Source organism: Rhinichthys klamathensis, unplaced genomic scaffold, assembly GCF_029890125.1.
Source record: "Rhinichthys klamathensis goyatoka isolate OS25496 unplaced genomic scaffold, OSU_Roscu_1.1 h1tg000491l_1, whole genome shotgun sequence".
NCBI classification, from domain to species: Eukaryota; Metazoa; Chordata; class Actinopteri; order Cypriniformes; family Leuciscidae; genus Rhinichthys; species Rhinichthys klamathensis.
The window spans coordinates 819,961-835,928 of record NW_026606977.1 but is presented as its reverse complement, the minus strand read 5'-3'; the positions used below and the strand labels follow the sequence as shown (position 1 = coordinate 835,928).

Genomic DNA, 15,968 nt, shown 5'->3' with positions numbered 1-15,968 from the left:
CTTTGGGAAAACAGGAAGGTGTATTATGGTTACTTTTTAACAAAATTTTGGTTTTATTTTATTCTCTGTCTGTATAGCTCTGGAGAGAGCAATTAAAAGTCATCTACCAATTTCACCAACCGTCACAGATCTAAAAATGTAATTGTACATTACATGTTAAATGCGCTCTGTAAATTGTTACTCCAGACGTTCTGTGATGGCGTCTGTACAACCTTTCCTCCATTAGGCAGAGAAATGCGATTAAAGCTCACTTAGCGTGAGAAGAGTCTGTGAACAGGAAGAGACAGTTCACGCTGCTTACCCAGCACACGCTAAGTGAATTGAATAGAGAAGGTAATGCTAGAGGATTGGATTCTGGGATGTGTGTGCATATTTTACACCCACACTAGCCCTCAGACCGACTTGCCATGGCTTGTATGAAAGGCTTGATCCTTCATTCAAGCCCACACACCTTCTCCTCTCCCAGTGGAAAAAATTCACTATTCCAACAAATCCTCAAAGAATGATGGCCATCAACCTTTTACTTGTATGTTTACAAGGATTTACTGATAATTAGAATGAGTCACTTCATGTTAGGAGAAGTATTTGCTATGGGCGTTTTTGAAAACATCTTCACGCTGTAGTGCATGCATTTCATTTGGTCATTTGCATACTTGATACTTGATATATAAAAACGTTAAGTTTATGATGCTAATGATACTGAATGCCGTTGGTTCTTGTGGGTCTCTTAACTGATTTTCGAAGTTTGAATATAAATGAATATGTTGTCATATAACTCAATCAGTAGACCATGGCTCTAGCAATGTCAAGGTTATGGGTTCGATTTTCCAGGGAAAGCAAGAACTGATGGAAGAAAATGCAATGCAAGTCGCTTTGGATAAAAGTGTCTGCCAAATGCATAAATGTAAATATGGCTTTAGAAGACTTGGAGTACATATGGATCACTTTTATTGAACTATGGGTAACACTTTACTTGAAGGGGTGTACATAAGACTGACATGACACCTTCATAACCATGACATGACATATGTCATGAATATGAAGTAGGGTTTATGCATGTTTATGACAACTGTCATTAAGTGTCTTTCGCTCAATAATGACATTTTGAATGCAAATATGACATTGTTTAAGATGTCTTTGTTATGACACCTTGACATAAACCATAACATCATAACCTGTCAGTGTCTTTGTCATGACAACTTGACATTAAATTAAGTTAAACTGTCATGTGGTTGGTTTTGACATTGGCTGTCATAAGGCCATTATAACTGCGTCATGAATATTTTTCGTGACCTCAACAGTGGTACAAATTGAATTTGTCATTAAACAGTTATAATGGCTTCATGACAGCCAATGTCAAAACCAACCACCTGACAGTTTAATGTAATGTTAACCAATAAAGCCAAGTGGATTCTTAAGTTTGATAATTAATCTGCTATGTCATGTTTATGACAGGTTGTGTTGTCTTAGTAATGTCAAGTCGTCATGACAAAGACACTGACAGGTTATGATGTATTGGTTTATGTCAAGGTGTCATAACAACGACATCTCAAACAATGTCATATTTGCATTAAAAATGTCATAATTGAGTGAATGACACTTAATGACAGTTGTCACAAACATGCATAAAACTTCCTTCATATTCATAACATGTGTCATGTCATGATTATGAAGGTGTCATGTTAGTCTTATGCACACCCCTTCAAGTAAAGTGTTACCGAACTATGATGTCTTTTTTGTCCTTTTAAGAGATTGGTCGCTGTATGTAATCACTTTATGCAAAAGAACAGCTCAGGCATTTGAAGTTTGGTATGATTTTCAGGTGAGCTATTTCTTTAAGAAAATGTGAAATGTTTTTATTCTAGGCCACTGTTGTGTACTCACCAGCTGTGTTATTTTGCATGACTTTTACTGCACTGATAAGCTCCTTAAATCCATCTAAGCTCTTGTCATTTTGACTGTACAATAAGATCTTCTTGGCATCAGAAAACAGGCGTGAGATTCTAATAAAGAAAGCAGAATTATTACCAAATTGCACTCAGTGTCTTATATTACAAAATCTTCAGCTGTAGGCAACAACTTACATGGAATCATTGAAGTTCCCAACGACTCCCGGAGATTCCCCAGGGGTTGGGTGTCGGAAGCACGGATTGTTGGCATTGCATACAATGCCCTGGATCCATGGCAGGGTGCCTGCTGAGGGCATGGCTTTGTTGGGAAAGTGACCTGTAACAAATAAAGGGAGACGAAATGAACTACCTTATTGAAGAGGATTGAAAAGAGTTTCCACATTAAGGCCTTCTAGGAGAACAGAAGAGAAGAAAGTGTACACAATAAAACCAGCATAATCAACACAATGGCATAGAGTGATGATGTCAGAACAAATATATTTCTTGTCAAATAATTTCCCCCCCAGATAATGCATCATTTGACTTCAAAAGCTCATCTACTTCATGTACGACGACTGATCATGATAACGGGGTGCTTTTAGATAGTGAATGATAAGCTATCAGATTGACATCCAATGGCATGGACATGATGTGCCGTGAGATTTTGTTTATTTCTAGCTCCCAGCGCGGCCTTATCCCCATGCCCATATACAGCACATATAATGGACGTGCACCCTTAGACTTCCTTATCTTCCAACAGACCTAAAAACATCAGCAAAAATCTGACTCTCCATCCCTGGAAGAAGCGTACTCTATGAGGGGACCTTATCAAGTGATTACCAAAGCAGTATATGTGACCTATGCCCCCCCCCCACCAACACACACACACACACACTCCAGAGGCTCACTGTTATTTCTATAATGAGTCAAATGTATAGGTCTGCTATCAGTCAACCTTAAGACTGCCAGCTGCTCCATTGCTGAGCACAGCAAAGATAAGATAATACTTTAAGCATGAAGTAATCAATTCAGGGGATATTTGTTCAATTCCATATATTTATTTAATTTTAAATCATTTATAACAGGGTGAATCTGATGAAAAGCATATATGGGTCTAATAAAACCAGCATAAAACTAAACTAAAGTTAAAATTAAGAAGTTATAGGCTATTTTGTAACTTAAGAATATGAAGCATATTTGTAGGAACATAAAAAAAAAAAAAATCCCCACAATAATCAAGCACATTTTCCCCAGTTCTCATAAAAGACAGAATTTTCATTATTGCAATATATATATATATATATATATATATATATAAACCACAAAGATTTATTTTTGTATTTTGTTATACAATTAAGCATATTCTGTCAAAATGCTGTAATAATGTACATACAAACCTGTAATAATGTAAACATTTTTATTTTAAATTCAACATAAATTAAAAGATGTACAATATATACTGCCAGGATATATAAAAATGTAACTTGTATATATTATAATTATATATGATAATAAATGACATTTTTATATATCCTGGCAGTATTTGTTGTACGTCTTTTAATTTACGCTGAATTTAAAATATCATGCATTACAGTATTTTTACAGAATGTGCTTAGTTGTCATAACACAATACAAAAATAAATCTTTATGGTTTCAAAAATATTAGAATTTTTTTTATAATCAATTTATTTCAAAATAAAATGTTTTTTTTTTTTTGTTTTTTTTTTTGAGGTGAAATATTTCTTGGGATTCATTCATTCACATAATTTGTGTTTTTACAGCTTAAGGGACTTAATTAATATTGCTGGTTTTTGAAGTCCTTAAATTGATCATTACCAACATGATGGACATTGTTCTATGTTCATTCAATCACTTCAGCAAGAGAGGTTGCAACATGCCTGTACTCGCATATGACAAATGTACTCTTCCATTATCACACAAATCCAAACTTTAAGAGAAGTGAAATTCTGCTCAGTACGTCCTATATCCTGTTTAAACCAAAGCGGTAGCACACAGACACATTTGAACGTCAACTAGATCCCATGACCAAGGCTCACAGTTCCACAAAGAAGAACAGAAAGTTCACAATCTCACAAAATCGTATCCATTAAGATACTACATTTAATGCAGTATGTCTTTTCAAAGGCTAATAGTCAGGCATTGTGTTTTGAATTTATGAGTAGTTTACGCCCCTGGAATGAGTAGCATTTCTTATGTCATTTTGACATTCCTTATATATACAATTTTGCCAATGAGTTTAGAAAGACAATCAGGCACAATAAAAGCTCAGGTGCTATTAAACAAGATGTAAGGATACACTGAACAAACCAGCAAATAAATGCGGACATCAATGTCACTGACTGTACTATTAAATAACAGCTCCATGTTTAAATGTTCTCTAAAATGTTAAATCCCAGCATGCTCCTTATCTTTCTACACATCATCTGTGACTGACAGAAGACCAATTCCTCTAGTTATCAGCGAGAACTCATAAACACCCTGGGAGCTTGACACATCTGATAATAATGCACCATAAAGAATCGTGCAATTGAACAAAACGTGCATTATCACCCCTGCGTACACCATGTATTTAGGTTACGCAATGCAATTAATATGCACGTGTTGAAGTGCAAAAGTTGTTTTCCGCGAAACACGTGGAAGCCATTTAGTTTTCCAATGCCAAGTTGGGAATTTAATGTTGCAAAACAAGATACATGTTGCATTGTGTGGACACAGCACAACCGCATCACTTCTAAAAATGCTTTTCTCTCTTTTCAAAGGCTAAAAAGTCCACAACTGTGGAGTATACTTACATTCATGTTGTTCGTAAGGCGGGTAATTCAACCTCACGGAGATCAGGATGAAGAAAATAAAGAGAGGCCACACAATCTCCGTCAGAAGCTGGAGCTGCACAAGTCAAACACATGAGGACAAAAACAGTCAGCGTTTTCTGAAGTGCAGACATTAGAGACCAAACATGACTTATAGAGCTCTCAAGGAACAAAAAGCTCTCAGTCTCCAATGTCTAAAGAAGGGGCTTCTGGTGAGTAATGTCATCAAGGGCAAGTTTTTATTAACAACATTTATTATTAATACATGACAAGGAATCGATCAGACCCTCCAGATATAGAACTACATGGCATGTCTGCATCGACCCAATAGGGAATGAAAGCCATCTGACCACTCTTTCTCCATTTAGCACTTTTGTGGGTAATGCTTATTTATTTTAAACAATACACTCTATAAAAAATTCTGTATCAGTAGTATTCTACTATTTTAAACCATTCAACTGTAGAAAAGTAAATTAAGCACTGTATTTTCATGCAAGTCTTTAGATCTAAAAAGTGTTTTTGGACATACTATGCCAACCATGTTTTAAGACATGTACCATGGTAATCTTGTGTTTAAATATTTTTATTTGGAATTTCATTACCATATTCTTGGAAGTACCTTGTAAAAACACAAATTTCAGTGCCATGTTATATATCAAAATACCATAGTATGGTACAGCCACACTCTTAGGAAATAACCCTAGGGTTCTTGACTCAATTTTCAAGAATGCTTTATGTCAAAAGGTTTCTATAGAAGAGGAAATGTCTTAAATGATTGCATAATACTTTCATGTTTAAAGGGTTATTTCAATTTTAACTAGAGATAGAGTATGTTTGCAAGCGGTTTAATTAATACAATTTAATTAAAACAAAAAATCTAGGCTATTAAAACAAAATTAATTCATTAAAATGAAATCCATAAAATGATCTCATGATGTGATCCCCGGCCTAAAAGGTTCTATACAGAACACATCATGTTTTGTAATGGTTTAAAGAGTAAAATATCCTATTTTAAGGAGATTGAGATTTAAACTCTACATCTTTAGGAGAGTCACATAAAAGTGGTTTGAATTTGCATTGGCCTGAGAATATTTATGCGGCAGCATTCTGTATGGAAATGACGTTAAAATAACTGAATGTGGGTTGGTATGGGCTATATAAACGTCTTCAGATTATATAACTTTCCAGAAATTAAGAGCTTATAAAATTAAATCTAAAGTGACTAAAAAATCTCCAGTGACAATTTTGATCTCTAATAGCAACATGATGTTAAATGAATCATAACTGTTACACATTTGACTTTTTTTAGTAAGCTATATTCCTAAACATAATGGGTAACATGCGTAACACAAAATGACATTAGCATTTGAATAAATGCTATTCTTGTTAGTGGAAGCAGATGGAAAAACAACGAGAAAACCAGAAAGATATATACAAAATAAATCTGTTGTCCTCACCGTTTGTCTCCTTCTATAGGTGAAGTTCTTCCAGAGCAGCAGACCCAGCTGAGTGCAGACAGACATCTTCACTCGGGTCCCTCTTCACTCTCAGCGCTCAGCTCTCAACTGCAACGACACACCGGAGGAGCGCAGAGTGAAAAACACATCCAGCAGCGAACAACAGAGCAGCTCAAAAGTCCAGGACAAAGTGCAGCCCTCCTATCTGACTCTCTGCTTCTCGCTCACGTCTTCCCTTTTCATCTCTCCTCTCATGACCCGTTAGGGAAGGCTAGCATTTTCTTTTTCCCATAATTCCTTGAAGTGGTGGACCTTGTAGCGTCAGAGGTATCATCAAGCAAGGAATTTTACAGGCCATTAGGGTCTCTGGGGTAGGTAGCTTTATTCCTAATGGCCATGTTTGATCAAAGAGTTTCATTTAAAATGCACAGATTTGCTGGAAGTCAAGGAGAGAATCGGTGGCCTTGCTCTATGCTAATGATTCTATTCAAATGCGAAAAGGGTCCAGACATTCTTGAGTGATCTTCTAATGCTCACATTGTTTTCCCTCTCTGTATCCTTTCTGTGATTTAATCAGCTATCCCCAAACAGAAATTATCAGGTTTGTGTCAGATGGGATAGGAGGGAAACAAAATGTAACCCTGTAAAGCCTGAAATATGAAATAATATTCAGGGGGGGGGGGGGGGGGGGGAAGCATGCGTGTTTTTGTTGAGTATCATATTTGATACATCAGGCTGGTTGGCTCATATAGTAGTGAGAATATGGAGCTCATCAGACTCAAGATGGAAAAACACCTTAGTTTTATTCAGAGGCTCAAACTGAGCAAAAATATGCAATTTGATGCAGTTGCTGATATTAATCAAGTCAAAAAGTAAGATGAAATTCTGATAACTTGTAATGTAAATCAATGAGATCTTTGTAAGAGTAATAGCAGACTACTTAAATGCATATAAATATCAGTTGTCACTCTATCTATGTCTCCAAATAATATGTCTTAGTAAGGTGATATTGTAAATGCTTAGTTTTATGATCAAAGCTCTGTAGTTTTTATTGTTAGGGAGGGGGAGGGGGGGGGGGGGCGGGGGGGGGGGTTGCATAATGTAATAAAAGCCTCAAAAGCCTGATGTATCATATTTGATACTCACATTTTAACATGGCATATGGATAATCAAGTAAATCTAAGTTGCTTCAGTCTAGTCAGTGTTCATCTTGAAATATTACTAACAATATAAGTTTGTTTACTTTATAAAAATCAGTAAAGATTTCACAGTAAAAAGACACGTGTAGCATGACCTGAAGGAGGACATTTTTTGAATTGTACTAAAAGGCCTTTCGCTTGCTAAGTACAGTAGGCTTTATAGGGTTAATCGTCACCCTAAAGAAATAAAATATATCTATAATAGCTCACTTCTTTCTCCTACGCAGCAATGAGATATATTGGACACTTTTACTTTAGAAAAATGACTCAATCAGACATTTCCCATCAGATTTTCATTGAGATCAAATGATCTGACCTGCTATCCACATTAATTTTATAGCTCTATACAACAATTGACACATTTATATGTATTTTCATCTCTTGTAAGGAGTTTTATGAGAGGCATCTGAGAAATCGCTACCCACAATTTTACTACTGATGCAAAACGCAAGTGTTAGTGTACTCAATAGCTGCGTCCCAGTTCAGAGGCTGCATCCTTCGAAAGCCACGAAGGTCGGACTGAGCGTTATTAAATGGGACGGTCTAGCCTACAGAGGACTGTTCTTGTCGCCAAGCAACTGTGACGGATGCCGTTGATGACATTTGTACTAGATTTTTTTTAAAGTTATATTCAACTGTCTAAAAAAAATTTCACATATGTTCACCACGGTCCATTTCTGTATAATAAAGAGTAAACTATATATAATCACAACTTAGTAATATATAAATCAACATTTGAACCGATTTAAAGGTTTATTTTATGTTATTTCTAAGTTGAAACCTAATACTTGCGTTTAAAAGTGTGGCGATTTCTCTCAAAAAAACCTCTTGTGACTGGTGCGCAATGAATTCTGGGGTGGGCAAGGCCGCGGATGAAACATCTGTTGTATCCTTCATTACGGGAAACAAAGGACGCATTTGGAGGCCACATTTAAAGGAGCCTTCGATTTGGGTTAAAAAACTGTAAATAATAAATCAGCTCCTTTGCGGATTTCAAGTGATCAAGGGCTTAAGGCGTTCCATTTAAACCACATTGCAAGGTTTCCGCCAGTAGTGGGCACTGGTGCAACGTAAGCAATGACGTACAACGGCGTGAACGTTAGCGAGGAAAACTGGACTTAAAGGTGAACTATGCAGGTTTTTTACCTCAACCGAACAGCAGGAGTCATTGGAATGGTTATATTACTCTTTTCGGGTTGAATGGTGGTCGTTTCGCACCCCCCTATCGCATGTGAGCGGATAAAACACACTTGCAACTTTGAGCCGGCGAGCCGCCGGCCGCAGCATCAGGAAGTGTCGCGTGATATCAGGTCTCGCGATGTAACGAATTGCTTTACGGCAAAAAAGATCTGATAAAATTCTGATAAAATAAGCATCAAACTGAAATAACCCGGCGCCGTATACATGTGGTGTTCGAGGCGCACATACAATACAGACTGCCGACAGTTAAACAGGGCGCGCGCAGCTCTTAAAGGGGCCATACCTTATTTCAACTCGTTAAAGCTTCCATCCTACTGAACAGGTACCGGTGTACAGGGGGAGGGGATCCGGCCGTGAGTGCGAGCCATCTCTGCGTGAGTGAGTGCTATTCACGACAGTACAAGTACTCCACAGCGACTCTAGGGGGCGCTGTTTGACAAAAACGGAATTCCTGCATAGTGCACCTTTAAACTTAGCCATTGAATTACTCGCTCAATCGAGTCTCGGATTCATTCAGGAATGAAACACCACTCTGTTCGGCTATGCTGTGAGTCAGTGAGTGACACAACGGGTCAGTGACTTTGCTTTGGAAGTTTAGCTGACAGAGAAAATAAAACACCATTTTGAGTGACATCAATTAATACTCAATATCAATGAAACAAACTCTGTGTATTGCCTAAAAAAAAAGTTGTGACTGCAGCATTGACACTTAGAAGATACTAATGTAAATGCATTTGCTCCATGCTGTCCAGTGCATCGTGAAGCTTTGACACACGGATTTTGAGAGCTGGCCAGCTAAATAAAACAGGCGGTGTGTCAAATAAGTAGACTAATGGGTAATGTGGGAGCAGATGTTCCGATATAAACACCTATAATAGTGCATTTCTCTGGCATACTATGTCTACGCAGAAGGAAGTCTTGTCTAGGCTCTTCCCCCCAAGGGTTTGTGTCAAGCCATTAGTCTGGTTGATGAGAAAGAGATTAGATGCAATAAACGCTTTAAGAATAACTGTGGCAGCGGATGACTATTTTTTTTTTTTAAATGTTTTAATCAAACTTCAAACAAATAAAGTCAATGTACAGTCAGAACAATATTACATAGAAAACATACAGCCAGGGGTGTTAGGCTAAACATTAAGTAAATATATTTAAAGGACTCGCATGTGGATGACTATTCTGTTGCGGGAATTTGATGTTTGGTTGACCAATCAGTGTAAAGGGGCGTTTCATTCCTGCCCACATATTTTGGATTTATTGTTTTTCCATTTGGGAAAATAGAACAAAGTGTGGTGAAAACAAGAATAAAAATATGGACAAACCCTACACGAGATGGGATTCCCTACCTGGGAATCACTTCTGTTGTCATAAGGAAATCTATAACTCGTGTAAGATTAACCAAATTCATCATGTATAAACAGTGGCATTGATTGAATACACATAAGAAAATAATATTTCTCTTATAGAGTTTAGTGTTCATGAGAAGGGTCGAATAGACTATGTGATAAATTAACGGTGTATTCGTCTTACCGTTTTGAAGACAAAAACGAGAAAACAAATTATCCGAAGGTAGGACCATGCACCTTTGTCTGTCTGGTTCACTGTTCTAATGTTTCTGTTCTCAAATAGCAATCCTGATCTTTCTGTCCACTGATAAAGAACCACAGGTTGTCACTTTTGCTGTTTTCTGTTAGCCTATTTTAGTTTTTTTTTTTTTAAACAACGTCAGATTTTGTTTCTGAATGTGTCATGCAGTTAAATATCAAGTGCGTGTCGCATAAATTCATTTGAGGCATTACTTCGATGGGAGAAAAAAAAAACTTATACCAGTAGACTGAACTTTCATTCAACCATTTCTTTTGACAACTTTTACTCTCTCTCTCTCTTCATAAATTCTAAACTATTGTTGTTATAGCGCTTAGCCTACTATTTATATTGTTTTCAATAATACGCCATCTAAAACGTTGCGTTTGCGTTCATTCTTTAAAAAAACATAAACGATGTTAAAGAAAACGAAGCATAAATGTATCTTACCCAGGCACAGCTGAATATGTTTGATGGACATTCGCTGTAATCCCTATGAATCAGATGTATATTGATTCACTCTGGTGACGCCGGTGGTGCTCGTGCGAAGAAGCATCAGAAGATTTTGAAGTGGTTTTATAGCGCATCCGCTCTGAGCGCCGGGGTTACTGTCGGTCATCCACTGTACTGCACATTTAACTGGGTCTGATCTACAAGAAGAGCCCAAAACAGCTCTTAACTGCTAACATCTGCTGACGAATGAATGCTATGAAAACAATGCAGAGGGAAACGTGCCTTTTGGGAAACTATGACATTTTGTTTGCTTTTTAATACCCATTAATAACAGAATTCAATTTGAACTATTTATTATTTAAAATACAGATGATGGGAAAGTATGTATATATTTATATGCAGTCTCAGGGTCTTGAATGCAGGCAGAACAATTGGCTCATTCCCTTTCCCTTTTTACTTCAGTGCGATTTGATGCTGGGATGTGATACTCTATGTAAAGTGTGTGTGTGTGATAATACACAGGTTGCTGTGGCAGCAGACAGCAGGCGCTGGTTTGAATGAGTCGGAAACCAGGAGAGTTTTGTTGTGAGAAATGTCTTTGATGAATTGATCATCAGCGAGTGTGATCACCTCTAAAAGCAGAAGTTTTGGCTGTTTGCTGGTCAGGATCATTCATGTGTGTCTTAACAATGCCAAGGAGGAAAGACACCATGATCTTAGAGAAGCAATTGTTGCTGCCATCAATCTGGGAAGGGTTATATGGTCATTTCCAAACAATTTGAAGTCTATTTTTTTTTTACAGTGAGGAAGATTATTCACAAGTTCAAAACATTCAAGACAGTTGCCAATCTTCCCAGGAGTGGACGTCCCAGCAAATTCACCCTAAGGTCAGACCCTGCAATGCTCAGAGAAACGGTAAAAAAAAACCAAGAGCTACACCCCAGACTCTACAGACCTCCGTTAGCATGTTAAATGTTTAAGTTTATGACAGTACAATTAGAAAAAGACTGAAAAATGATGGCTTGATTGGAAGGGTTGCCAGGAGAAAGCCTAATCTCTCTCAAAAGAACATGGCAGCACAGCTTAGGTTTGCAAAGTTGCATCTGAACAAACCTCAAGACTTCTGGAACAATGTCCTTTGGACAGACGAGACTAATGTGGAGATGTTTGGGCCATGATTTGACGTTCGGCGAAAACCAAACACAGCATATCAGCACGAACCCCTCATACCAACTGTGAAGCACTGTGGTGGAGGGGTGATGATTTGGGCTTGTTTTGCAGCCACAGGACCTCGCAGTCTTTGAGTCGACCATGAACTCCGTTGTATACTAAAGTATTCTAGAGTCAAATGTGAAGCCATCTGTCTGACAGATAAATCTTGGCCAAAATTGGGTTATGCAACAGGACAATGATCCCAAGCATTCCAGCAAATCTACAAAAGAATGGCTGAAAAAGAAAAAAACACCAAGGTGTTTCAGTGGCCCAGTCAAAGTCCAGACCACAACTCGATTGAAATGCTGTGGCAGGACCTTAAGAGAGTGTGAGAGACTGATAAAGTCATATGGAAAATGATTACTTCAAGTTATTGCTGCTAAAGGTGGTTCTAAAAGCAATTCAATCATAGGGTGTACTTAGTTTTTACACATGGCTTCTCCATTATGGCCTAGTTTTTGTTAAATAAACAATGACACAGTGTAATATGTCATGTGCTGTTGTTCATCTGAGGTTGTTTTTTACCAAATTTTAAGACCTGCTAAAGACCAAATTATTTTTTCATAATTCAAAAGGGTGTACTTTCTTTTTCACGTGAGTAAATTTGGGAGGACATGTCTTCTCAATTTCTATGCTCTCCTATCTATTATCTTAGCTATTTTATTCTCTCATTACAAGAATGTAAATAAAACTGTATAATAAATGACGTCAGACTAGACCAGAATAAGATGTATAATTGACCTATTTGACACTGTCTTATTATTATTGAGTTTATGTTCTTAATCCTTTAATCCTCATCCGGAATTTTCTTTTCTTCCATGGACCATTTAAGTAATCTCAGCTCTTCAGGTACAAACTGAGCAACAATATTGTGCCATGGCATATGCCAAGAAAGATTTCATTTGTGTGTGTTTGGTGTTTGTCAGGGTGTTGCAATACAGATGCAACCAATATTGTGAAATTCTGGGAAACCATGGCCTTGTTCTCAAGCCAGATCCCGTATTCTAGCATTGTGAGAAACACAAACACTGTCATCTTAATTCCCCAAAATACTGCAGAGCTCATTATCCAAATTAACCTATTAATGATATCTTAATGGGCGGTATTTTACAATTTCATGATAGTGGCAGAACAAAACAAACTATATTGAAGTTATACATGACAACCCTCTGTTGATATCGTTAAAAAAAATCATAGTAATAAATGTAGCGCTTTCTCTCGTCCATATAATGGTGAGTAGTGACTACCATCAAGTGTTTTAAAAAAGACGCAAGAGTATCACTGAATGATCCCATTTGAGATGTGCTGTATATCCCAAGTGTTCTGGGGGTGTATGATAGGGTTTAGAGGAAAACAAACCGAAATTTAATGCACTATTTAACAAAATTCTTGACCTTGGCCGTTGGTCTTCTGTGCACGGCTAGGCGATGCCCGTTCGTGAGACTCATTAGCCCCACAGCTCCATCTCGGCCAAAAAGAGCACACAAGCTGTGGCATGGAATACAACGCCTTGAAATCCCAAAAACATTATCAGTGTACTTTCTTCACTGAGTTAAATACCGGTATCACCAGTCCGGAACTCAGTTTGTCCGATGACAGTCAGGGCAGGCTGACAGTTGACAGATGTGAACGCGATAACTTCTTGTACCGACGAACACAATGGGTATATTCACCTCAGAGAAGAAGGTACCCGAGAGAGCAGCAGTGTCGGGCCATATCTGGTACATGTAGATTCCATGCGTACCAGAAGTGGGCCGGATCTGCCCCGACACTATGTTGGTTTCTGGGACACGAGTTGTATTTCATGTCACATTTTTGTTCATCTTGCTTTTCACAACTTGTGTGCTTTATCTGGGCGAGACGGACTGAACTGCGGCACGTCGTCCAGCCGTAGCCTACACAGAAGACCAACGGCCAAGGTGAAGAATTTAGTTAAACAATACATTCAAAATTTGAATTCAAAACAAACTCAGTAAAGCCAGAACACTTGGAATATACATTTATGCATTTTCGCAGACGCTTTTATCCAAAGCGACTTACATTGCATTTCAAGGTACGCATTTAAATTCTTATTAGTTCTTGCTTTTCCTGGGAATCGAACCCATGACCTTGGCGTTGCAAGCACCAACGCTCAACTGTTTGAGCTATCATTCTGTGATATTTTGCTTTTTTTTTTAAAGCTTGATGCTGGTCACTATTGACGAGCACGAGCGGGACATTTAAAAAAAACAAAAAAACTCCTTTTGTGGTCTATAAAAGAAAGAAGGGCTGACGGCATTAGAACAACACCAGGTTGAGTAAATGATGATGTAATTTTCATTTTAGGGTGAACTATCCCTTTAAGTAACCTGTGTGTGATCTCACTATCTGGAGGAAGGGTCAGCTGATATTACCGCTTCATGTACTGTATTGCATCTGCTGTAGTACAACTGTTGGCACGTACAACACACACCGATGTCAGCTCCTCTGCTACGGGAAGCTGTGGAATATTTCTGACATTTTTAGTGGAAAAGGGTGATGAAATAATGGAATACATTTTCAAAAACTCAGGCAACACATGTTCTACACAATCTAATTATATATATAAATGGAGTTTACCATTTTATATATATATATATATATATATATATATATATATATATATATATATATATATATATATATATATATATATATATATATATATATATATATGTGAAGTTTACTAGCAATTGCTAAGTGACAATTTTTTCAAAGTATGTAAATGCAACACTATTTTTTCAGTGGGCATTTGAGTAATTGAAATCAGATTTTTGGGTAAACACACCTATGCCATATCCATTATAAAACAAATGCATACATTTTTAAAATCATTATTGCACCTGATAAATCATACAGATTCTGAAGACATTATGAAAGTATCCTGTAAGTTGCTATCGAGAGGTTGGCATGCAGTTTTTTTTTATTTTTTTTTATCAACCCCTGAACAGGACACATGAAGTGGGTCATTCATGTCCTGCGGGGAAATACCTGCCACATTCGACGAGCTCTTGCACGGTTTCACGTCCATAAAGAGCGGGACTTATGCTTTCTAGAAAAAGAAACATGGATTGATGCACAGAGCTGGAATACTAGAAACACAAATATCACATTACTCTTTGTCAGAAATAGGTTAAAGGCTCTTGTGGAACAACAATAACACCTAAGCTGAGAATGGACTGATAAAAAAGCAAAACTGTGCAAACCTGCTGACTAAGGAAGTGTGTGACAGACACGTCAATGCTGTTTTATCACATTTAAGGGGAAAGTTCAGGCCACATGGTTTAAGGAGTAATGGGCCTGTTTTGTTTATAAGAGCAAAGCATAACAGCCTCCTACAGATGAGACCAAAATCTCTTCTAAAAATGAGTTGAGGCATTCTCTAAAACTGCTGAAGATTGCACATAAACATGAAGTAGGAAAGCAAATTGAATGTTCCACCCAGCTGTGAGAGATAATTTTGGTTATATGACCCTTGTTTACAGTGCCACGCACGTAGAGAGAGATAATAATACCTTCACATACTGACATTGACAGCCCGAAAAAATAAATAATGAATTAAAAAAACAACAACTGAGGTTTAAGAAAACTCTGAATTGTATTATTTTATAATCTACAATATACTTCATGTTATACAATACAGGGGGTCCAAAAGTCTCAGATCACACCAACATTTTTGAAAATCTGGAAATAAACAGAACGCAATGCATGCTATTTTTTCCCCACATTTTAAAAACTTTATGATAAAAAATGATTAAATATGTAAGATTCTGCACTGTTAAAAGTTTGTTTTTCATTATATTTGCTCAAAAGTACAGTAAAATTGTGAAATATTCATTTGAAATAACTGTCTTCCATTTTATTATATTTATAAATGTAATTTATTCCTTTGATGCAAACCTGAATTTTCAGCATCATTACTCCAGTCTTTAGTCTCACATGATCCTTCAGAAATCATTCCAATATGCTCAATTGCTGCATAATTCAACCGTGATACATTTTTACAGGATCTTTAGATGAATAAAAATGTAACATAGGAACAGCATAATCTAAAATATAAATCGTTTGTAACATAAATGTATTTAACGTCTCGCATTCTTGCTGAATAGAAGGTAATTTTTTAAAGAA

General features: G+C 37.1%; 1 protein-coding gene across 2 annotated transcripts in view; it reads right to left on the bottom strand.

The window, feature by feature from the left end:
- Window positions 1-10,752, bottom strand: part of abca1b (ATP-binding cassette, sub-family A (ABC1), member 1B) — a 40,640-nt gene extending 29,888 nt beyond the window's left edge. The window contains exons 1-5 of one of the 2 annotated variants that reach the window (XM_056237657.1): window positions 10,608-10,752; window positions 6,178-6,285; window positions 4,703-4,796; window positions 2,085-2,226; window positions 1,885-2,003 (exon numbers count right to left, since the gene is read on the bottom strand). In XM_056237657.1, coding sequence (XP_056093632.1) covers window positions 1,885-2,003; window positions 2,085-2,226; window positions 4,703-4,796; window positions 6,178-6,243 — 421 coding nt within the window. In that variant the 5' untranslated portion in view covers window positions 6,244-6,285; window positions 10,608-10,752. Of the gene's footprint in view, window positions 1-1,884; window positions 2,004-2,084; window positions 2,227-4,702; window positions 4,797-6,177; window positions 6,386-10,607 lie in introns of those variants that run through there. The other variant, XM_056237658.1, reaches the window with a different exon arrangement.
- Between the last annotated feature and the right edge of the window lie 5,216 nt (window positions 10,753-15,968).